A 24,475-nucleotide genomic window follows, 5' to 3' on the forward strand; every position below is an offset into this window, starting at 1 on the left:
ATTAGTGAAGAACTGTAATGTTTAGAATCTCAGCTGGCCACTCAGTGGCCTGAATATACTCTTATAGTCTGTTTTTCTGGTATTTTAATCCTTGTTTGTTGATTTAATATCTCGTGTGTTGTTTTTAGTCGGCTGCTGACCCACGTCCACCTCATCCCTGAGCCGATTATAGACAGAGGGCCAGTACAATACGGTCCTCCGTCCCCAGCAAAACGACGTGTGGTGCAGCAGCAGCAGCCACAGACGCGTGAGGTGTGTCCACATCTGCTGCTGCATACGCCTGAGGTGCGTCCGCGTGTGCTGCTGCATACGCCTGAGATGCGTCCGCGTCTGCTGCTGCGTACGCCTGAGGTGCGGCCACCTCTGCTGCAGACACCTGAGGCGCGGTCGATTCTGATGCAGACATCTGAGGCCGAGGCGCCTCTACTGAAGATACCTCAGCCCCGGCGGCCTCTGCTGCAGGCACCTGAGATGCGGGCACCTCTGTTGCAAACACGTGATGCACGGCGGCCTCTGCTGCAGACGCATGAGGTGCAGCCGCTTGTGTTGCAAACACCTGATGCGCGGCTGCCTCTACTTCAGGCGCCTGAGGCACAGGCAGCACTTGAGGTGCGGTCACCTCTGCTGCAAACACCTGAAGTGCGTCCGCCTCTTCTGCAGACACCTGATGTGCGGGAGCCTCTGCTGCAGACACCTGATGTGCGGGAGCCTCTGCTGCAGACACCTGATGTGCGGGAGCCTCTGCTGCAGACACCTGATGTGCGGGAGCCTCTGCTGCAGACACCTGATGTGCGGGAGCCTCTGCTGCAGACACCTGATGTGCGGGAGCCTCTGCTGCAGACACCTGATGTGCGGGAGCCTCTGCTGCAGACACCTGATGTGCGGGAGCCTCTGCTGCAGACACCTGATGTGCGGGAGCCTCTGCTGCAGGCGCCTGATGCGCGGCTGCCTCTGCTGGAGATGCCTGATGCGCGGCCGCCTCTGCTGGAGATGCCTGATGCGCGGCCGCCTCTGCTGGAGATGCCTGATGCGCGGCCGCCTCTGCTGGAGATGCCTGATGTGCGGCCGCCTCTGCTGGAGACGCCTGATGTGCGGCCGCCTCTGCTGGAGACGCCTGATGTGCGGCCGCCTCTGCTGGAGACGCCTGATGTGCGGCCGCCTCTGCTGGAGACGCCTGAGGTGCGGGAACCTCTGCTGCAGACGCCTGAGGTGCGGGAACCTCTGCTGCAGACGCCTGGGTTGCGGGAGCCTCTGCTGCAGACACCTGAGGTGCGGGAGCCTCTGCTGCAGACACCTGAGGTGCGGGAGCCTCTGCTGCAGACACCTGAGGTGCGGGAGCCTCTGCTGCAGACAACTGAGGCGCGGCCGCCTCTGCTGCAGACACCTGACGTGCGGCCGCCTCTGCTGCAGACACCTGACGTGCGGCCGCCTCTGCTGCAGACACCTGACGTGCGGCCGCCTCTGCTGCAGACACCTGACGTGCGGCCGCCTCTGCTGCAGACACCTGACGTGCGGCCGCCTCTGCTGCAGACACCTGACGTGCGGCCGCCTCTGCTGCAGGCGCCTGACGTGCGGCCGCCTCTGCTGCAGGCGCCTGACGTGCGGCCGCCTCTGCTGCAGGCGCCTGACGTGCGGCCGCCTCTGCTGCAGGCGCCTGACGTGGGGCCGCCTCTGCTGCAGGCGCCCGACGTGCGGCCGCCTCTGCTGCAGGCGCCCGACGTGCGGCCGCCTCTGCTGCAGGCGCCCGACGTGCGGCCGCCTCTGCTGCAGGCGCCCGATTCGCGGCCGCATCTGCTGGAGGCGCCCGATTCGCGGCCGCATCTGCTGGAGGCGCCCGATTCGCGGCCGCATCTGCTGGAGGCGCCCGATTCGCGGCCGCATCTGCTGGAGGCGCCCGATTCGCGGCCGCATCTGCTGGAGGCACCCGATGCGCGGCCGCATCTGCTGGAGGCGCCCGATGCGCGGCCGCATCTGCTGGAGGCGCCCGATGCGAGGCCACGTCTGCTGCAAATACCTGAGGTGCGTTCACCTCTTCTGCGAACGCCTGATGCGCGGCCGGCTCTGCAGCAGACATTTAAGGCGCGGCCGTCTCTGCTGCGGACACAGCTGCTAGTGCAGCAGAGCCAACATCCGGCCGTGACACAGGGCCCTATGACAACTGTAGCTACGCCGCAAGTGACGAGCACAGTCACAGAGGCAGGTAAGTGAATTCTTCATGATGAGAGTGTTGTGAGATGCAATAGCTGTTATCACAGTTATTGCTTTGTTGCTTCTTATTTTTTTCTTTTTAGGATAGTGAAGTTTGCTATTTCTGTTAACAGAAAATCGATTTCTACATCTCTACCCAACAGAACCACCTTACAGTGTGTGGCAGGGAGTACTCTGTGCACCACTGTTACTTTCTCCTTTTTGTATTCCAGTCATCGATGGTTTGCGGATAAGCCTCTGTGTGAGCTCCAATCTCTCTAATGTTATTCTTGTGGTCTTTTTTTTAGATATATGTAGGAAGAAGTGTCATACAGTTGACCTTCCTAGGTATATAAGCTGCCAGAGTTTTAAAAGTGAACCACACCTTGATGTAGAATGCCTCCCTTCGTTGTCTGCCATTGGAGCTGGCTGCGAGTGTCCGTGATACTATCGTGCTTACTAAATGAATTCTTAATGAAATGTGCTGCTCTTCTTTGAATCTTCTTAGTTTCATCTGTCAGTTTTATCTGGCACAGATCTCAAACTAATGAGTAGTATTCCAGTATTGGTAGAACTAGGATTCTGAAAGCTGCCACCTTTGTGGGAGGGCTACACTTTCTTCGAAGTCCTTCCAACAATTCTGTCTCACATCTGCTTAATTGCGATTAGTTTCACTTCTCACTCCGTACACATTCTCCTAGATATTTTACAGATGTGACTGCTTCCAGTGATTGCTTTGCAGTTGTAAGATTGTACAATAAAGGGCCGACTGCCGATCACCACACTGAGCGTCGATCTCTGCTGCCCTCCCAAATTTTGCTAAAATTTTCTAGCTTTGCAATTTCTCTGTATACGACAGCATCATCAACAAAAATTCTAACCGAACTTTTGACATTATCTGCTAGGTCATTTATAGATTTTTATTGTGTAAGCTTCTGATCTATTTTGGATCCTTCATAGGTCTCTTACATCTTTTGATACCCCAGTCATCCAGATGTCTATCTGATGCTCTAAACCAGAGGTTCCCAAAAAAATTTTCTCGAGGGACCCCTCATCCAGCATGATTGGTACCATGTCATATCAGAGTATGGAGTACCTAAAAAAGGCAAATTAAGAGTCTTTTTATACTTTTTTCTATTTTTGGTACTTAGGAAAAACATTGACATACTCATTATTGAAAAAATATTGAGCTTAGAACTTTTTCAATTTAGCCATCATTGTTATTGGTAAATTTTTGATTATTGCTCAAAATCTTCGTCTTCAGATCTGGGAGTTTAGTATAACAAACTCCTTAAAAAAATAAAAATTGAGTATGAACTGAAAATGACAGAAAAAATTAAAATTGAGTGTATTGGTGTTTCAAGTGTACTACACTTGAGGTTGCTTTGAGTAGAAACGTGTGAAAAATAAGAAAACACTAATTTCATTCAAGGTATTACTTTTTTTGAAAAAATGCATTTACAACAGAGTACTCCATCAGTATACAGTTAGTTTTAATTTTCAGTTCTTAATAAGGTGAGTTCAGTCTGACCTTTGGGTCCATTATTTCTGAAATATTAGGTTCCAAACTTCAAACTTTCACTCTGAAATCCGACCGCATGTTGAGCCGATTCCTATATTTGTTTTTCATGAAACACATAGAAGAAAATGCTTGCTCACACCAATATGTAGTTGCAAATGGAATGACCTTTTCCTTGCCTGATCTCCAAGTTTCTTGTAGTACTTACGTGCTGATGCCCAGAAGTCTGTAATTTTATCACCGATGAAAATGTTTATCACCGTACCACAGCTGGACAGATCCACAAGTTGATCTTGCTCTTCTTCAGTGAGGCCTTGGATTTTGTCTATTTCTTCACAGCTGAAGGGATTTCGAATCCCTCTGTCGTCAGGGTCAGGTTCAGGGAAATACTCTCTAAAAGTTGTGGCTGGGCTGCATAGATACTCGGCTACATTGATCTTGATCTGGTCAGGCAAACTCTCCTCTTATGACTCCAAGAATTGTTCTAAAGTAGAAAAGTTAGTTAGTGACTCTTTTCTATCCTTGATGCCTAGATCTGACACTTTTTGCCCATAGCACTAATTTTATCCTCAACTTTGAACATGTCTAAATTTTTTCCTTGTAAAATCAAGTTTAACACATTCAGTTGTTCAAACACATCAGCTAAGTACGCAACTGAGCAAAGCCAAGAGAAGTTAGTGAGAAGATCTGCGTACTTTGTATCAAGAAGGAAGACACTAACCTTGTCTCTAAGTTCAGAAAATCTTGACTATCCTACCTCAAGAAAGCCATCTTACTTCCGTATGGATAAGAAGTTGCTCACGCTCACTTCCGATCTCTTTATACAACAAAGGCAATAGTCTGTATTGCAGATGTCTAGTTTTAATGTAGTTGATGATTTGAACTTCTTTGTTAAGTATTTTTTGCAAAGGTTCAGGCAATCTTCTGGCTACTAAGGCTTCACGATTGATACTACAGTGAGTCCATTTCACCTCAGGGGCTACAGATTTGTTTTTTCCCCCAGCCATTGACTTTGCTCTATCTGTCGACATCCTTACACTTTTTTCCAGGTGACATCGTGTTCATTGAGATAATTATTTAGTGCAGTAAAAATATCGTCTGCTGTTGTACGCAGTTGTTCGCATGAAAAAAGAAAATCTTTGAACACTTGGTCCTCCCATAAGAGTCGCGCGAAAACCAACATTATAGCTTTTTTTGAAATGTCTGTGCTTCCATCCAGTTGTAGAGCATACATGTCACTCGTGCAAAGTCTAACCAGCAATGTTTCTTTGATGTTAACTGCCATGTCAGTAATTTGTCTCTGAACAGTATTATTTGAGAGCCGGACAGTTCCTATTACCTAACATTCTCTTGCAAAGTATTATTGCTGATGGCAGTATAAGTTCCCCAGCAATTCTGTGGTTTTCCCCACATTTAGCAACAAGCTGAGCCACCTCCTAAGACACAAGGGCTGCATTTTCATTTACATTTGCACCACAGTGTTTGGTAATTGTTTTATGAGATGTTTTCAACATTCCTAATTTATTTTTGAAAAAAATCTAATGACTTACTTTTTGTACTCAGAGTGCTTTGTTTCAAGATGGCGCTGGAGTTTTGCTGGTTTCATACATTCATTCGAAAGGCTTTCATAGCAAATTATACATTGAGGTTTAGGCTGTTGCTCAGGTCTGGTGAACGTAAAACTGATTTCCAGGTAATCAAAGCTATATTTTTTTTAATTTTTCCAGTAAGATTAACACTGATCTTGGAAGGGTTAGGTTCAAGGGACGCCGACGATTTAGGTTCAGTGGCCACTGACAACTTCGGTTCGAGAGTCTCTGACTTACTTGCTTAAACATCAAAAGCATTATCTTCTTCTTAATCTGTAGGCCTTTCTCATTTTAACGAACACTTTTTAACCAATGGTCCATGTTTAACCATGTGAACTGTAGCTTCCGTGAAAAACAACGCTTTACAAACACTAATGTTTTAAACTTCCTGGCAGATTAAAACTGTGTGCCCGACCGAGACTCGAACTCGGGACCTTTGCCTTTCGCGGGCAAGTGCTCTACCAACTGAGCTACCGAAGCACGACTCAGGTCCGGTACTCACAGCTTTACTTCTGCCAGTATCCGTCTCCTACCTTCCAAACTTTACAGAAGCTCTTCTGCGAACCTAGCAGAACTAGCACTCCTGAAAGAAAGGATACTGCGGATACATGGCTTAGCCACTGCCTGGGGGATGTTTCCAGAATGAGATTTTCACTCTGCAGCGGAGTGTGCGCTGATATGAAACTTCCTGGCAGATTAAAACTGTGTGCCCGACCCAGACTCGAACTCGGGACCTTTGCCTTTCGCGGGCAAGTGCTCTACCAACTGAGCTACCGAAGCACGACTCAGGTCCGGTACTCACAGCTTTACTTCTGCCAGTATCCGTCTCCTACCTTCCAAACTTTACAGAAGCTCTTCTGCGAACCTAGCAGAACTAGCACTCCTGAAAGAAAGGATACTGCGGAGACATGGCTTAGCCACAGCCTGGGGGATGTTTCCAGAATGAGATTTTCACTCTGCAGCGGAGTGTGCGCTGATATGAAACTTCCTGGCAGATTAAAACTGTGTGCCCGACCGAGACTCGAACTCGGGACCTTTGCCTTTCGCGGGCAAGTGCTCTACCAACTGAGCTACCGAAGCACGACTCAGGTCCGGTACTCACAGCTTTACTTCTGCCAGTATCCGTCTCCTACCTTCCAAACTTTACAGAAGCTCTTCTGCGAACCTAGCAGAACTAGCACTCCTGAAAGAAAGGATACTGCGGAGACATGGCTTAGCCACAGCCTGGGGGATGTTTCCAGAATGAGATTTTCACTCTGCAGCGGAGTGTGCGCTGATATGAAACTTCCTGGCAGATTAAAACTGTGTGCCCGACCGAGACTCGAACTCGGGACCTTTGCCTTTCGCGGGCAAGTGCTCTACCAACTGAGCTACCGAAGCACGACTCAGGTCCGGTACTCACAGCTTTACTTCTGCCAGTATCCGTCTCCTACCTTCCAAACTTTACAGAAGCTCTTCTGTGAACCTAGCAGAACTAGCACTCCTGAAAGAAAGGATACTGCGGAGACATGGCTTAGCCACAGCCTGGGGGATGTTTCCAGAATGAGATTTTCACTCTGCAGCGGAGTGTGCGCTGATATGAAACTTCCTGGCAGATTAAAACTGTGTGCCCGACCGAGTCTCGAACTCGGGACCTTTGCCTTTCGCGGGCAAGTGCTCTACCAACTGAGCTACCGAAGCACGACTCAGGTCCGGTACTCACAGCTTTACTTCTGCCAGTATCCGTCTCCTACCTTCCAAACTTTACAGAAGCTCTTCTGCGAACCTAGCAGAACTAGCACTCCTGAAAGAAAGGATACTGCGGAGACATGGCTTAGCCACAGCCTGGGGGATGTTTCCAGAATGAGATTTTCACTCTGCTGCGGAGTGTGCGCTGATATGAAAGTTTGGAAGGTAGGAGATGGATACTGGCAGAAGTAAAGCTGTGAGTACCGGACCTGAGTCGTGCTTCGGTAGCTCAGTTGGTAGAGCACTTGCCCGCGAAAGGCAAAGGTCCCGAGTTCGAGTCTCGGTCGGGCACACAGTTTTAATCTGCCAGGAAGTTTCATATCAGCGCACACTCCGCTGTAGAGTGAAAATCTCATTCTGGAAACATCCCCCAGGCTGTGGCTAAGCCATGTCTCCGCAGTATCCTTTCTTTCAGGAGTGCTAGTTCTGCTAGGTTCGCAGAAGAGCTTCTGTAAAGTTTGGAAGGTAGGAGACTGATACTGGCAGAAGTAAAGCTGTGAGTACCGGACCTGAGTCGTGCTTCGGTAGCTCAGTTGGTAGAGCACTTGCCCGCGAAAGGCAAAGGTCCCGAGTTCGAGTCTCGGTCGGGCACACAGTTTTAATCTGCCAGGAAGTTTCATATCAGCGCACACTCCGCTGCAGAGTGAAAATCTCATTCTGGAAACATCCCCCAGGCTGTGGCTAAGCCATGTCTCCGCAGTATCCTTTCTTTCAGGAGTGCTAGTTCTGCTAGGTTCGCAGAAGAGCTTCTGTAAAGTTTGGAAGGTAGGAGACGGATACTGGCAGAAGTAAAGCTGTGAGTACCGGACCTGAGTCGTGCTTCGGTAGCTCAGTTGGTAGAGCACTTGCCCGCGAAAGGCAAAGGTCCCGAGTTCGAGTCTCGGTCGGGCACACAGTTTTAATCTGCCAGGAAGTTTCATATCAGCGCACACTCCGCTGCAGAGTGAAAATCTCATTCTGGACTAATGTTTTAATTCAGAATATTGAATATGTAAACAACATGGTCTGTGAAAGCACTGGCAATAAATTAATAGTGGTCGATTGTCGTCTGAAATGCGAGTTTCTGTGTAAAGTGACTGTCAGTTGTCAGCTGCAAAGAGGCAGCGCGCGCAGTCTAACAGCATACAGCAGAACTATTTGCCTCTACCTAATTCTAGTTTTTCGCTAGAGCATACTAGTGTCAGTTGGCTCTAGGAAGGCACTAGATGCTGAAGTTAGCGTTAGCTAAAGCTCTGCTCATTCAGGAAGCGGCCAAAACAAAAAATCTGTTATCATATGAAATATATTTAATATATTTTTTATTCTAATGGCACCTTGCAGGCCCCTCTGGCATAGCTCATGGACCCCTGGGGGTCCATGGACCACCTGTTGGTAGCCACTGCTCTAAAACATTACCAAATTAGTCTAATTAATAGTGTCAAGTTTATCTTTCATTTAATTCACATTTATTATTCTCAAACACATGGTGATGAGCTTTGAAGTAATAACTTAGGGATTGCATTACAGGTTGGCAGCTCACATAGCCTGTAAGTAAACCTAACAAAAATTAACATGTCTCCATTCACAACTAAACAGATGGTTGATTAATGTACTTTAGACTGCAATAATCATTATAGCTAAAAATTTTGTAATAATCATTATAGCTAAACATTTTGATTAGCAAAGTGACTGTGTGAACATCCTGACTACCTAGATGAAGAAATTGAATAACATAGTGTACTAGCAATGCTCCACCTTCGTCAGTGGTTCTCCTTCTTTTTGGTTCTGATCATCATTTCACTGTTCCGTATACAAAACTTCACCCTGTATCCTTGTACTATCCATTGGCATATGTTCAACTGCTCCCATGCTTCCTCCTCTTGTTTCCCCAAATTGTAAAATTGTGTACAAACACCATTCTCTTCATCTTTCATTCCTCAGTTACTTGTATCACTCTGGCCATTACCTCACCCATCACCCCGGTGAAGAGTGATGGCAAGAGTGCACTGCCCTGTGCCGAGCCATTATTCTGTTGCAGCCAATCTGATTTCTCTACTCCCCCTTTCATACAGCTCACAGATCCATTGTTCATTCCTCTTATCATCCATATAGTCTGCTTTCCTACACCTCCAGGAACTTCCGTACCTTGTTTCTACATATACTCTCACATGATTTTTTTTGTTTCCCGGAAGGCCATCAGTGAATCTATTTCAACATTGATAGAGGTACTCCTTGACTGTCTCTCAATGAAAATTAGATTTACTGTGGGGCATCCTATTTTGAACCCACTTTGTTGTTCTCGCAGCCTTCCTTCTATTTTTATCCAAGTGTATGTTTCTAAAACTGTCTCAAAGATCTTTGCACAGTTGTTTATCAGTGTAATTCACTGAAATGTTTTGCATTCCTTTCTATTACCCTTCTTGAAGATGAGGACAGTTATTCCCTTCTTCCTGTCTTCTTGAGTTCTTTTGTCTTTCCACACAATTTTCGTCACTTGATAGAGCCTTTGTATTCCCATCTCCTCTGCTGCTCTCATCATCTCTACATTCATCTCATCCAAAGTTGATGCATTCCTTCCTTTCATCTTTCTCAGTGCATCTTCCAATTCTCCCCAAGTTAAGTCCTTTCCTGTTTTCAGTTCTCTTTCTCTCTCCTCAATTTTCTCCTCCTCGTCAGGTCTCTGTTCAGGTTTGAGTTCTTCAGGATATTCCCTTGCCATGGCCTCGAATTCCTTCTTACTTTCTACCTCTTGGATGCTTCTTTTCACTTTTTGAACAGTCTGTAATGTAACACTCTCTGTTACTTTTAACTGCTCATGTAGCATCTTTTTTTGACCAGCACTACCCTCCTCCATCATTCCAGCCTCTAAAGTTCTGAAGGTAGATATTAACTCTGATTTTGTTGAAATTAATGTGCAGAAGTGATATTGGTACGGGTAAGTCAAAAATGGAGATAAAATTTCATTTTAACATAAATTTTAATGTGATATCACGTATGATACCTATGTTGATACGGGAAGATACATATAATCTTAACAGCAGTATTGTTCTAAACGTTTTATGCAATGCTGCTATTGACAGAAACTTAACTCAAATTCACTTTTCATGAAAAAGAGCAAAAAGATTTCTCTCAGTTGTGAAGCACAGGAACATTTGACATGCATTGCATCGGACAATTGTCAGGCCTCTACAACCTTCTAAAGTGCATTTTGACCTCTGTTTTCATCGTTCATCAACTGAGGGCATCTGTTTAGCATTTCACACTCTGACTTCTACAGCCTCTGTTTTGCTGGTGGACCACCGCCACCACCATCGAAGCTCGAGACTGAGCTTTGCTCATTTTCTGGCACCCTGTAGAAAATAAGAAGCTTGATAGCTTGGTGTTGCATGATGTCTTTCCTCATAAATTTATTACATTGCATTGCTGGCCTATAATGTAACCACACTGTTGCAACAGCAAAATGTGTGAAGTGGTGGATCATGTATACTGTCCACTTGTTTTGTTCTACCTCTCATTTGATATTTTGCCCAGCCCTGGAGAGCCACACCATGGATATATGTATTATATTCTGTAATTGCATTTGGTTTTTGAATCTGTACAAAAGCCTCATCTTTCTTAGAGCAACATTGAATGTGGGCAGTGGGATGAACACCAGAAGTGAAAGATGCCTTATTTGCTGGTGGACTGTCAGGGGTAGACCTGGAAATAAAAGTAAAATATAATTATGTTTTGCCAGCTATATCTTAAATATGGTGCACAAACTTGCCTCCAGCAACTGCTTAATCTGTCTAGTGTCTCCATTTTGCACCTCTATGTCTGATCTCACTCATAAGTACCCTATCGTCCTTCGAATTGGATGATACAGCATCAGCTACTGGCATTTTTGGTCTGAGAGCAGTATCGACCATATCTTCTTCCTCGGGTAACTCGAGTTCAGAAATGTTTGGGCTCTCCACTTCCAATAGTTCCATTATTTCACCGTAAGTTGGGTCTACTGCTAAAACTGGAGTTGCTGTGTTCATACTCTTTTTGCTGTTGAAATAAAATAAATGCCTAATGTATTTCTGTGTTATGAACCAACAAAAGAACATTTAGCTAAAAGCAAAAAACAAACAGACACACTACTATAATCAACTACACAATGACAGTACATTTCAGTAATTGAGGACTGAGGTATCAGGGTTGATACCTCCAAGTAAGTAGAACATTTTGATCATTAAGGCTAGTAACTGGGTAATGATATTTATTTACATAATGAATGATATACTTGCAGATATAAATAGACTCCTAAACGTGTGAGATTCCAAAAGAATGTGGATATTTAAATTTTTGCATCACGACTTGATGCACTCTTTCATAATATTCATTTTCCAACTGCTGCTGCCCTCCATTGAAGGCACAGAGAAGTTCCAACAAGTGAGAAAACAGAAAACACCAAGTGTATGCCAGAAGGCACCGTTGCTCCAGCAGTTGGAAAGTGAGTAAAGATTTGTGGACCAGAAGGATTGTGTATGATGTCTACAGATGCTAGAGGCTAGTCCATTCTTCCATCCACTTTCTCTCCTCAGCCATCAGACTTTTTGCCTCTTTCTGCCTTGCCTATCACTCTTCTCGTGTCTCTGCTGTCCTACTCTGGAAGCACACACTAGACACTCTACTATTCTTCTGCCGTATAGTTTTTGTTCCTCCATCCACTGTGGTGGTTCCTTCCATCTTTTTCTGTCGCTTGTCCTCCCACGTACTGCTTCCGCCACTCTTAGTAATGTTCTCTTAAATCTATCCCATTCCTCTTCCACCATTTTTTGGTTCATCCATAGGAAGATATTCCTTCACTTTTCTGAAGTACTTTACATTGTTCTCTTCTCAGTTGCTGTCTGAGGCCTCCGATGTTATTACCTCAATATCTGTGATGTTCGTATTCATTGCACTGTTGTAGAGGATATAGTCAACTACTGACTTTCCCATTGTTGTATTATGTAATTTTTCGTCATTTCTTTTTCTCGAACCAGGAGTTCCTGTCCAATAGACCATTCCTTTGCCAGAAACCCAAGTTTTACCTTCCTCATTTTGACTGCCACAATCCTATGGTCTGAGCACACGTTCGTGTCCTTGTCTTTCTCTTTCAACTTGTGCATTTAAATCCCCAATAACTATCACTCTTATTTCCTCACATCTTTTTCTGCTTTCCCTTCCACTTCTTTTAACCCATCACTCACTACTACTCCCATTCCATTTCTCCTTCCATCGTCATTTACTCCCCAGTTTAATTGATAGCATTACCTCAATTCCCTCCTTGCCCCTCCTTTCCATCTTGTATCTGTGAACCACAACAAATCCAGATTTCTTCATTATTTCCAACTTTTCCTGGTAGTATTCATGTAATTGTCTTAATTATGTGACCTTGGTAATCAGCATATAAATTTGGATATTGTGTGACAACCATTGGCAATGTGCTTTGCATCCAACATTGTGTGTTACCACTATCACATAATTAGATGATTATATTTATACTAACTGCAATACCTGTGTTGCCCAGGTCAGAATATATCACACAGTTGATGGCATGAGGACTGTTCCCTCAGTCATTCCATTAAATTTACAATATGGTATACTAAATTAATTAATCAACAATGCAATATAACTATTTAAGTAAACAGATCAGATATCAGATAGTGTTCACCTTCCCAAAATATCGGCAGATACCGTAGTGCAACGTGTTCCAGCAACTACTGCTGCTGCTGCTGCTGCTGCTGCTGCTGCTGCTGCAACTTCATTGACCTGAAGCACAATAATCCTTAGTTCATGCTCATCAGTTGGTCTTTTGTTGGCCCAAATGATGATCTTATAGTTATTTGTGGTTATGGAATATGCATTGTAACTCCAGAACAGTTTCTCATTGGAGACTCTGAATGTGAGTACAACACTTATCTATGCTGAGTTTTTGATCACCAACAAAATGTATTTGTACGAATTTCAGTGTTTCATTATAGAGCATATTCAGTGATAAATTTGCTCTTGAACTTTAAAACCCCAATGCAATTTTCTCCATTGTATATTTTTGTAGCCCTGAACAATTCCATCTGAAAGGAATAATTATATTGATGCATATGTCGTAGAAAATATTTTGATTCTGGAACTGTTCTGATCATATAAACAAATAGTTCTGATGGTGGCACTTGTGGTGTTGGTAATTTGTCTGTACCACTCATACAGCATACGCATAAATTTTTTTGCACAGTAGTACTTACATGTCTTGTCCATCTTTCGACCAATGCTATTTGGATGTTCGTTGTATTTTTTTCATGGAATCATAATAGAATGCCTCAAGTTTTAAATTGTAGCTTCTACGTACTGTAACTCCTAGATGTTCGCGTAGTGTGTCCATTAGTTCTCTATTTTGTTTATTTCACATTTCATTGTTTCAAACTGAATTTATTCTAATTCTTGTCCCACTGTTAATGTTTACTTTTTGTTCCCTTATTTATTGCACTCCTTTTTAGAATTTTTCTAAAAACACTCTCTCTCTCTCTCTCTCTCTCTCTCTCTCTCTCTCTCTCTCTCTCTCTCTCTCTCTCTCTCTCTCTCTTTGTATTCAGTTTACCATTTGAATATTCAATTTTTTTTAACTTACTTTACCATTGGAACATTAACTTTTTACTTTCTGGTATTTTTCTCTTTGATCGTCTCTTGAATGTTGTCAAAATTTGACTGACAAAAACAAGCTGAACTGCAACTTATATTGACAATCAGAATTTGATGTATTCAATTTTGATATTCTACAGCATCAGATATATTTGGTTTCAGATATTGAAGAAATTTCATGAGAATTTAACCTTACACATCTTTGATATTGGAAATCTAATTTTTTTTGAATGTTTTAGAATTTTCTGTGAGAGTAAATTTTGTAACGTGTTACACACTAGCAATCACCCAGTGTGACCAAACTCCGTTACTAACACCAGGAGACAGAGGGCTATCTACCATCACCACTGCGAATGAGAGGCTGTGGGTGATCACGGAGGAAAGTTGTCTCTTCATGTACACACACACACACACACACACACACACACACACACACACACACACTTGCCTCTTACACATATTTTAGTGGAGAAACTCGATATTGCCCAGGTATTTATTTATATCTGTATGTCCGTGCCCCTACTATGCAGAAACTGACCTTGTGCTTAATGTTTCTGATGTCATCTCTCCTGAGCTAGTGCAGTACAACGATATAATTGTGTATTTACAGTCCTCAGTGTATGGGAGAGGACAGACACTAACAACAAAGGACCTTACGAAGAACAACAAGACAGAAACAACAGAGTCACAAGAACCTAACTAATCAACCACGTCCACTCGTACCTGGAACAAGAATGTAAATATGCTATCTGAGGTGAGCTATCAATAGATGTACGCCAAGGTTAGACTGACTGGCAGAGCAAGAGGCAGGTACTTAAAGACATGATCGAGAACGCCGCTATTGGCCGCTGGGACCATGTGTTCCACCGTGGCACACTCACATTAAATATGGGCCAGGAGGCATGCGCCGCCACTGCTTACAGTGCGACGGTGCAGAGACCTCTAGGGGTCTTCGACGTCCATGCCATCTGACGTGGATTCAAAAACTGCAGCGTGCAGTACCAGAGAACTTATTTTCATACAACCATCCATTTATATAATAAGTATTGATGTTGATTATTAGCAAACATCATTGGGGGTGTTCCGTTTATTTTGAGCGCCCTAAATAACTTTTTATCGAGAAGCAAAACAGAAAATATATTGAGCAGTGTTGTTTAAGTACATGATGGTCTTTGAGCAACTGCCTTTCTTGACAAAATAATTTAATTAAATAGATAAAAAAATCTACTCACCAAGCGGAAGCACAACACACACATAAAAGAACGTTGTATAATGGTTGAAGGGGAAGGAAGAGGCATGAAGGAAAAAGACTAGGTCTAGAGAGATGTAAAAAAGTGGTAGATTTCACTACCAAGGATCAGGGGTGACTTACCACGCAGGATGAGAGAGGAAAGACCGATTGTTGGGGACTGCATTGGACAAGATTTGAAAGCCTGAGCAATTAAAGGTGGAAGACAGGGTAATATGCAAGACAAATATTACCGCTTAAACATCATGCACGAGTTAATAACAGTGAAAAGCTAAGTGCATTGTATGTATCAAGAGGTGGGAGGGGGCTATGAAAAATAGACGGGTAAGACAATGAGGGATGTAGAACACTAAAATGGAGTGAAGGAAAGAGTAGTTACCGTGAAGAAATGCAAGAAATTAATTAAAATTAAGGCCAGGTGGGTGGTGGGAATCATGGATATGTTGTAGCACTAGTGCCCATCTGTGGAGTTCTGAGAAACTAATGTCTGGGGAAAGAATCCAGATGGTGCGTCTGGTGAAACAGGCACCAAGTTCAGGATTGTCACGTTGTAGAGCACGCTTTCCAACAGGATTTTGTGTGTTGCCAGTATACACCCTCTGCCTATGCCCCCATCCTATTTGATAATTTGGTGGTAGTCATGCCGATGTAAAAGCCCAAACAGTGTTTACATAACAGCTAGTATATGACACGTGTTGTTTCACAGGTGGCTCTCTCTTTGATAGTTTATATTTTGCCAGTTACAGGGCTGCTACAGACGGTGGTAGGAGGGTGCGTAGGGCAAGGCCTGCAGTGGGATGATCACAGGAGTAGGAGACATAAGGTAGGGAGATGGGAGCCAAAGAAGCCTAGGGTCTAACAAGAATATTGTAGAGATTGGGAAGGTGATGAAAAGTTATTCTAGGTGTTGCGGGCAAAATTTCAGACAGAATGGATCTCATTTGAGGGATTGATTTTAGGAAGTAACGGCCTGTCGAAGTAGCTGATTAAAACCTTCCAGACCAGATAATACTGAGTCACCAGTGGTGTGCACTGTAGTTGTTTTTTTTTTTTCAGATTCTATAGATTGCCCACTCATTACCTCTTATTAACCATTGTCTGTAAAGTACTGTTGATTTCTCCAAAAAACAACATTGTTCCACCTTTTAACATCAGCATGACTACCATCAAATTATCAATTAGGATGAATGGGCATAGGCAGAGAGTGTATACTGGCAACACCCATATCCTGTTGGAGAACATGCTCTACAACGTGACAATTGTGACCTCTGTGCCTGTCCTTCAGCTCCAAGGAAATTATAATTTTTGTCACCAAATGTGTTTTGTTTTATTGAAATAAAATAACATCAGTATTCTCAATGAAACACACATACCATTTGGTTTACTTTCTCCATCTAAATAGTGTTAATTATAAAAGATGTTGATGTTAGTACTTAAGATTTTTGCTTACATGTTTATAAATACAGAAGTCCCTACGTTTTTTTGTCAACTTATGTCTTTTCTCGTTCTTTAGAGCTCAAAATTTTCAGGGAAAAATGCTAAAACTTATCTGGATATCAGGGAAATATCAGGGCAATTCACTTGGGGGAACGTGTGGTAGCCCTAAACTTGTTCATTTGCTGAACTTGACAGCGAATAAAAAGAAACAGAAGGAAAATGCACACTGGTCATTCAGTGAGCCATCTTCAGTGGAAGGCTTGTGTGAGTATGACGATTGCATTGGTTTTGTTTGACACTTTGTGTACAGTTGCTCTGTCCAAGTAGTATTATGCCTACTTTTGACCCCAATAAAAGGAAAATGATGATGAAGATGCATTTTTTTATTTGAGGATATTGTGAATGAGAAAACATTATTGAAATAACCAGTCTGCTAACTTACATTCTCCATAGATGAGTAACATTTCTATCTTCAGTTTGACAGTGTACTTTGTACTTGCACAAATCTTCCACTGAAGATGATTTGGAGAGTGAGCGGTGTGCATTTTTGCTGTCAACTCCAGCAAGTGGGAACATCGTGTTATCTCGGGTACTGTGACGTCAACTGCCCAGACAGCAGAGTTTAAATTATTTTTTAATGTTATTTTTACAAATCTGTCTTTCATATGTGTTAACTCAGGGTAACCTCTATTATTAATGAGTGTAAATCGCTGATCTTTTCTTTTGTCATCAGCATTAGTTTGTTTTTAACATGGATAAGGGAGTGTCTATATCCTTATGTGGTTAACATTTCTCGAAGTTAGATTAATATTGAACTGTTCAGCTCTCATTATTCTAATACTAAAAGTAATAGAGTAAAGCAGTGCATATTATCCACTGACTTGTGGAATCAATGTAATGTGATTGTATTATGGCACTTGAGCAATTTACATGTGAATAAAAACAAAGGTAAATCTATTTGTGAATCTGTTGGTAGCCATTGAACCATCAATTGATGATTATTAGTGCACTGTAGTTGACTGGAGTGAGAAGTTGCACAGGGTGGAGTGAGTGAAAGAATATGGAGGGAAGGACGGCTGACAATTGAATGGGATATGGGGTGGGGGAGGGGGGGAAGAGAGAGAGGGGGGGGGGAGGGTGAGTGAGTGTGTGCACGGCCACTCTGGCACATGTCTCACATGTCTGCATGGAGGAGTGAAATGGGATGGGGAAGTCGAACAGAGAAAGAGAGTGTGAAGAGGAGCATGTGAGTGCAGAATGAGTGAAATGGAGGTTGGGTGGGCAGGTTCTGAAGTGTTTCTTGGTGGCTTGGGTTGCGCGTTGGTTTGTTATACTTGACCACACCTAAACAAGTTACCACCCGAACATACAATGAATGTTGTTTACTGAATATTGGATCACTCTTAAGTATTATTATTCAGAGTCCAGCTAGTCTGTGCCCTGTATCTGTGTACCTTCTTCCTCCAGGTTGGCTCAGACATCACCTTTTTACAGGCTCCAGATAAAGGTGCTGAAAATTGACTTTTTGTTTTCATTCACTCCACCACATAAATAAGAAGTGAGATGCAATTCATCTTCTTATGTTACCTTCAAAATTACAACTCAATACATGATAAATGAGTACAGCTACTGTCTCGTGTGCTACCTCTGTGTATTGCGTACATAAAATATCCCTCGGTGTATTATGTACATAAAATATCTGATATTCAACTTGATGATTAACAATTACAATATGCTTATTATCTTTGACATTTTGCATTCTTAGATTTCATGGAGCTCTTTCTTCCACACCACCCGAACCAAGGAACTCCTGTCTCCACCTCAGCAGGTCTCACTGCTAAGCACTTCTGTACAGTTGCTGAATCGTTAGCTCTGGAAACAGCACCTATGATTTAAAACACCTTCCAGCAGTGGGGTGTTAACCATTTATCCACTATGCTGTCACATACATCTTTTCTTTGACATACATAGTTAAGGATGTGATACCTCTCATTCAAGGGATGGGATGTGTCACTACATATCCCTCCACTAAGAGAAAAGGTGTCATGACCACACATTCAACTTGAATTATTTTACGAGTGTTACATAAATACACACATTAGCTTCATATTACTTTCAGTTTTTCTTGAAGTTTATCATTGCACTAAATATATCTACATCTACAGCTACATCTACATATTTACTCAACTAGCCACCAAGCGGTGTGTGGCAGAGAGCACAATTTGCCCCAAAGTCATATTTCCCCCCCTCTGTCCCACTTGCGGATCGCACGAGGGAAAAACAACTGTCTGAAAGCCTCAGTACAAGCTCTAATTTTCCTCATCTTTGAATGGTGGTCGTTTCGCGATTAGAAAGCTGGTGGTAATAATATATGCTCTACATCCTCAGTGAAGATCGGATTTCAGAATTTAGTGAGCAGCCCTTTCTGTTTAGCGTGCCATCTATCTGCAAGAGTGTACCACTTCAAACTTTCTATTAGATTTGTAACACTCACGCGGTGGCTAAATGTACCAATCATGAATCTTGCCACTTTTCTCTGAACTTTTTCAATCTCTTGAATCAGACCCAACTGGTTAGGGTCCCATATAGACGAACAATACTGTAAGACTGGATGAACTAATGTATTGTAAGCTATTTCCTTTGTTGAAGGATTTCATCACTTCGGGATTCTACCAATAAACAACAATCTAGAGTTTGCCTTACCCGTTACTTGTATAGTCTGATCATTCGATTTGAGATCATTTCGAATAGACACACCCAGGTACTTGATGGATACTACTGCTTTCAAAGACTTGGCATTTATTTTTTACTTGTACATTAATGGGGATTTTCGTCTTGTTATACGCAGTTGGCTACACTTACTAATATTGAGAGATAACTGCCAGTCATTACACCACACATTAATTTTCTGCAAATTCTCATTGATTTGTTCACAACTTCCATGTGATAATACTGTCTGTAGACTACAGTATCATCAGCAAACAGTCTAATGCTGATGTCAGTACCATCAACCAGATCGTTTATGTAAATTGTAAAAAGCAGCGGGCCTATTACGCTGCCCTGGGGCACACCTGAAGTTGCTCTTGTTTCTGTTGAAGTCACCCGGTTCAGGACGACATACTGTTACCTGTCTGTCAGTAAACATTCTATCCAACTGCATACGGCATAGGATAGACCGTAAGGGCGCACTCTTTGGAGCAAGCGACAGTGCGGAACTGAGTCGATCGCCTTTCGAAAGTTGAGAAATATGGCATCAACCTGGGAGCCGGTATCTAGAGCTTGTTCTGCATCATGCACAAAGAGGGCCAGCTGTGCCTCGCGTGATCGCTGTTTCCTAAAACTGTTCTGCAGATGGGCTTCTCAGAGTCAAGAAAAGTCATTATATCTGAACACAAAATATTTTCCATGATTCTACTACAAATTGATGTCAGTGAAATTGGCCGGTAATTTTGTACATCCAATTATCTACCCTTGTTATAGATTACTATGACCAGGGCCTTCTTCCAGTCACATGGAACGTCCCACTGTTCCAATGATCTCTGATAGATGATGGAAAAGAATGGTGCTATACTTATAGCATAGTCAACATATAGTCTTATGGGGATACCGTCCTGGCCAGATGCCTTCCTGGCATCTAAGGATCTTAACTGTTTTACAATCCCAGATACACTAAACACTGTATCAGCCTTCCTTGCGTTTGTTCGATAATTGAAAGGGGGAATGGTGCTGCAGTCCTCTACTGTAAACGAGTTTTTGAAAGCTAGGTTTAGAATGTTGGCCTTCTGTTTATCATCATCGGTTACATTACCCATACTGTCAGCAAGAGAAGGTATTGAATTGTTTGTAGCATTCATAGATTTTACGTATGACCAAAACTTTTTGGGTTTATTTTTAGAATCTGCAGATAAAATATTGCTTTCAAATTCGTTAAAAGAATCTCATTGTCCTTGTGACAGCTGCTTTCATTTCGCATAATTTCGGTTTGTCAGTGGGGCAGTGACTACGTTTCAAATGACTGTGCATAATTCTCTGCTTTCTCAGCATTTTCCTAATATGTTTGTTGTACCAAGGTGGATACTTTCTCTCCCCTATATTTTTCCTAGGTACATACTTCTCTAGCACATGGTGGACAATACCTTTAAATTCCGACCAAAGATGCTCAGTATCTTGCGTCCCGCAATGAATGCTTGGAGCTCTACTGACATAGAAGCCACAACAACATTATGGTCGCTAATACCTTCTTCTAGATTAACTTCCTCAAAGAGATCAGGTCTGTTTGTCACCAAGATATCTAATATGTTCCCATCTCGAGTTGGTTTTCTAACGAATTACTCAAGGTTGTATGTTGAGAGTGCTCCTAGAATAACTTCGACACGAATCTTTGCTTCTGCCCCCTGTGATAAACGTATAATTTTCCCAGTCAATGGATACCAGATTAAAGTCTCCACCTATAACTAATGGATAATTTGGATATTTATTTCCTATGTACTCAAGACATTCCCTGAAACGTTCTGCGATGTTTGTTGCAGACTCTGGTGGTCTATAAAAACATGCTAATACAATGGTCAATCCTTGTCTGATTGAAAACTTTATCCAGACTATTTCACAGTCCGACCCATTATCGATTTCAACTGTGTTTAAACAGCTTTTAACTGCAATGAACACGCCACCTCCCATAGCATCAGTCCTATCCTTCCTAAACGTTGTCCAATCTGAGTTCAAAATTTCACTGCTTTTTATGTCTGGTTTCAACCAGCTTTCGGTACCTAATACAATATTGGGATTGCTACTGTTTGTTTCGGAGAGTAACTCGGGGATCTTACTACAGACACTTCGACAATTTACTAACACGAGATTAAGCTTATTTAAATCCTTTGGAATGACCTTTTTAGGCAAAATAACAATTTTTACAGTTGGCACACCTACATCAGTGACACGAACTTGTAATTTTTCAGGCCAACGGTTTGTTTCCCATGGGGAGGAACCTAATCTAAAACAAAACTCATGTGCACGCCACAAGTACTGTGCTACCTGTGTAGCTGCTTTCTTAGTGTTTTGTTTTACGATCGACGCATATTACATTATACCTTACCACAAAAATCTATTTCTTTCTCGGGGAAGGTAAATATGTGTACTTCTAGGATCAAATGTCAGAGCACTCTGGGATTACATTGTGTCCTCAGTGACAGGTAAATTACTTGACTTCAATAATTTTATTTAATCAATCTGGACTAAAAGCTCCCTTATCCAGGATCTCTACCCTTGAGCAAGTGGTAATACTCATAAACACTTCTCAACATTGCCCTTCCAGGGATTAAGTACTCTTTCCTATAACTTCGTACCCTCGCTAATGTGATGTACCTCTCTTCCCATAAAGTTGTCGGGGTCCTTCCTTTCTCGGGTCCACCTGAACCTGTTATAAGTTCCCTTCTCTGGAGCAGCTCACCCATAAACTCCTACAAAGTGGTTGAGGTCATCCCTTCCCTGGGTCGAACCAAAACTGGTATAAGTTCCTTACCCATAAACTCCCATTAAGTGCATCATGTAGCTTCTTTACTATTGCAGTTTGTTAATAATCATTTCATCATTTGAAACTGAAATCCATTGCGCGCAACCTGTACATTGCTTTGATCGACTGGTTCTATGAAGTTGAGCAATTTCCTTCATTATTCATTCACAAGGGCTGCTGTGTGGATGTTATTTTGAAATATCATTGTGTTTAACATTTTCCCATCCTAAAAATTCTTTAAAGGCTTGGCTGGTAAAACTGTGGTCCATTTTCTGTCAATACTCTACGAGGTTTTCCTACATCATTGAAATGTTGCTTTAAACACCTAATTACTGTTTCAGTGTTAACTTGTATGGTTGGATAGAGCATAAAGTACTTTGACCAACACACTACTAGTACAAATATGATATTCACTCCTCCCCTCTTCGTGGGTAGTTGACAAAAGAAGTCTATTGCTATAAGGCCATGCAGTCCCTTGGATATTATTAGGTACAGCTTATACAACACTACTTGATTATTGTCTTTCATCCTTTGACATACTTAATACGATCTTATTATTGATAATACTTTTTGACCTAAGTTTTTAAAGTAGTAAATTTTAATCATGTGTTTTATACATCTGCATACTCCAAAATGTCCATACCCTCCGTGAATAAAATTAATTAACTTGAACTTCACTGTTTGTGGTATACCAATCTCCATTTTAGTATAACTTTCTTGACTCTCCAAAATAACGCATTCTTTTGGACAGTCCAGTCTGACAAGTCCAGTGGGGTGTCTAAATATTTAGATTGTGTTAAATGGCACTCTGTAAACTATTTGAAACTTCCCCACGAAGTATTGTAGCGTGTTGGATCGAGTGATTCTAAAGTTAATTTTTCCAGTATTGTTTGTGACCAGTATTTATGTTTAAATCTATCTTGAAACTCCTTCCATGAAGTAAATTATTTTGAGTAGCATTCCTTCACTGAGCAGCATCCCCTACTAGATAACTTAATGCAAAATTTATTTTCTGAGAATCGTCCCATTTTTGAGGTAAAGATGTCAAAAAAACTCGTAAGTATGTTGGGTGTACATCTCTGTCTGATTTAAACTTTGGGAAATGCTTCTATAGGTTCATGCTACTGCCTAATTGTAGTTCTTCTAAAAAACTATTTGTATCTAATGATTTTCCTCTGCACTGACTTTCTGTGATTTCTTGTCACGTTTTAACTAACTCATCTCACAATCGTTTAAATTCATTATTTGGATGAGTTACTTCATCCCTGTAAAGCTGTATGCTGTTTAAATTTAGTGCACTCTCTTGAAATGTTTGATTGTACTAAGGCCTGTACTTTCTCCTCCAAACCCATTAAGATATCATGTGAAGAAATGGAATCTCTGTTCTCCCTCCTTTGCCCTTAAAGTTGAGCATGATTTTGCGCATCTGCGATGTGATCTCTTACTAGTTTACACTCTTTTACTGCAAATTCTTGCAAACTATCTACATCAGTATGAATTTCGCTAATACGTTCTTGAATTTCGTTATGTACAAGGTCACATTGTTTAAGCATTTCAGTATGAATTTTGTTTTTAAAAACATTGATGATCTGGTGTATTCGCTAAACACTCCTTCAAATGCTCAAGTTTCTCATCAAATCAAGCGAATCTGTCATTATTATTGGTAAGTACCTTTTCTTTGGATGACTGTATTTTATTATTAACGTCTAAACTGATTTTGTATCTGCTTAGTAAATTCATCAGATATTCCCAAAATTATTTCTAAATTCATTTCTCGTGTCATGGTCATCTTTCTTGTAATGACAGGCATAAACAAATATTTTATTTCTCTAATCAGTATGCTTACTGTCTATATTGAGGGTTTTACTTTGAAAATTAATTCTATTTGACACTGTCTTATTGTATCACTCACAACACATACAACTTCTTAAATTGTTTGCAAGCACAGCTCACCGTTAATTTTATAGTGCATGCTGGCGACGTACTGCACTTCTACGGCTAGTTGCTCAAGGCTGCGTGTTGCCGATGTGCTGCGCGGGGTCTGTAATCTGTGGACGGCTGCATGCTGCTAATGAACTGCATGTAGGCTGCAATATGTCAATGACTGTGAGTGCGCTGCTGTCTTTTGATGACTGCTTGTAGAGCACACACTGCCCTTGGGTGAATACTGCTTCGTTTCTCCCCCAACAGAGTTCTTGCATTTTCACCCAATTTATTATTTGTGCCTGATTCAGTTTGATGTCGGTACTGTATAGAACATCTTGTTGAATTCTCGTTGTCCTTGGCAACACGTTTTCTCCTTGGCGCTTCCCTACGAAATTTTTTTGAGATTTGACTTTTTTGTTATACTTTATCTGTCTTGTAGCTGCAAGATCGTCACATGAAGTGTTTCGAGTTGGTTTGAACGGTGTTGTAGTTTGTTATATAGTTTGTTGCACTTCACCTCAAGCACTAAACACCTAAATAAGTTGCCACCTGAATACTCATTTTATTTACAACGAAAGTTGTTTACTGAATATTTGGCCCCTCTTAAGTATTATTAATCAGGGTCCAGCTAGTCTGTGCTCTGAATCTGTGTGCCTTCTTCCTCCAACTTGGCTCAGACTTCACGCTGTTACAGGCTGAAGATAAACTTG

At 42.2% G+C, this 24,475-nt stretch overlaps 1 protein-coding gene and 1 long non-coding RNA gene across 4 annotated transcripts in view; both read left to right on the forward strand.

Annotated features, from left to right (window-relative positions):
• Positions 1-2,078, forward strand: part of LOC126291479 (uncharacterized) — a 28,466-nt gene extending 26,388 nt beyond the window's left edge. The window contains exons 3-4 of the mRNA XM_049984989.1: positions 129-1,999; positions 2,068-2,078. Coding sequence (XP_049840946.1) covers positions 129-1,999; positions 2,068-2,078 — 1,882 coding nt within the window. The remainder of the gene's footprint in view (positions 1-128; positions 2,000-2,067) is intronic.
• Positions 2,079-2,089: 11 nt separating this feature from the next.
• Positions 2,090-24,475, forward strand: part of LOC126291568 (uncharacterized) — a 79,711-nt gene continuing 57,325 nt past the window's right edge. For 2 of the 3 annotated variants that reach the window (XR_007551818.1, XR_007551816.1), the window contains exons 1-2: positions 2,090-2,200; positions 14,255-14,398. This is a non-coding gene — a long non-coding RNA (uncharacterized LOC126291568). The remainder of the gene's footprint in view (positions 2,201-14,254; positions 14,399-24,475) is intronic. The other variant, XR_007551817.1, reaches the window with a different exon arrangement.

This window comes from Schistocerca gregaria, chromosome 9, assembly GCF_023897955.1.
Source record: "Schistocerca gregaria isolate iqSchGreg1 chromosome 9, iqSchGreg1.2, whole genome shotgun sequence".
Classification (NCBI taxonomy): Eukaryota; Metazoa; Arthropoda; class Insecta; order Orthoptera; family Acrididae; genus Schistocerca; species Schistocerca gregaria.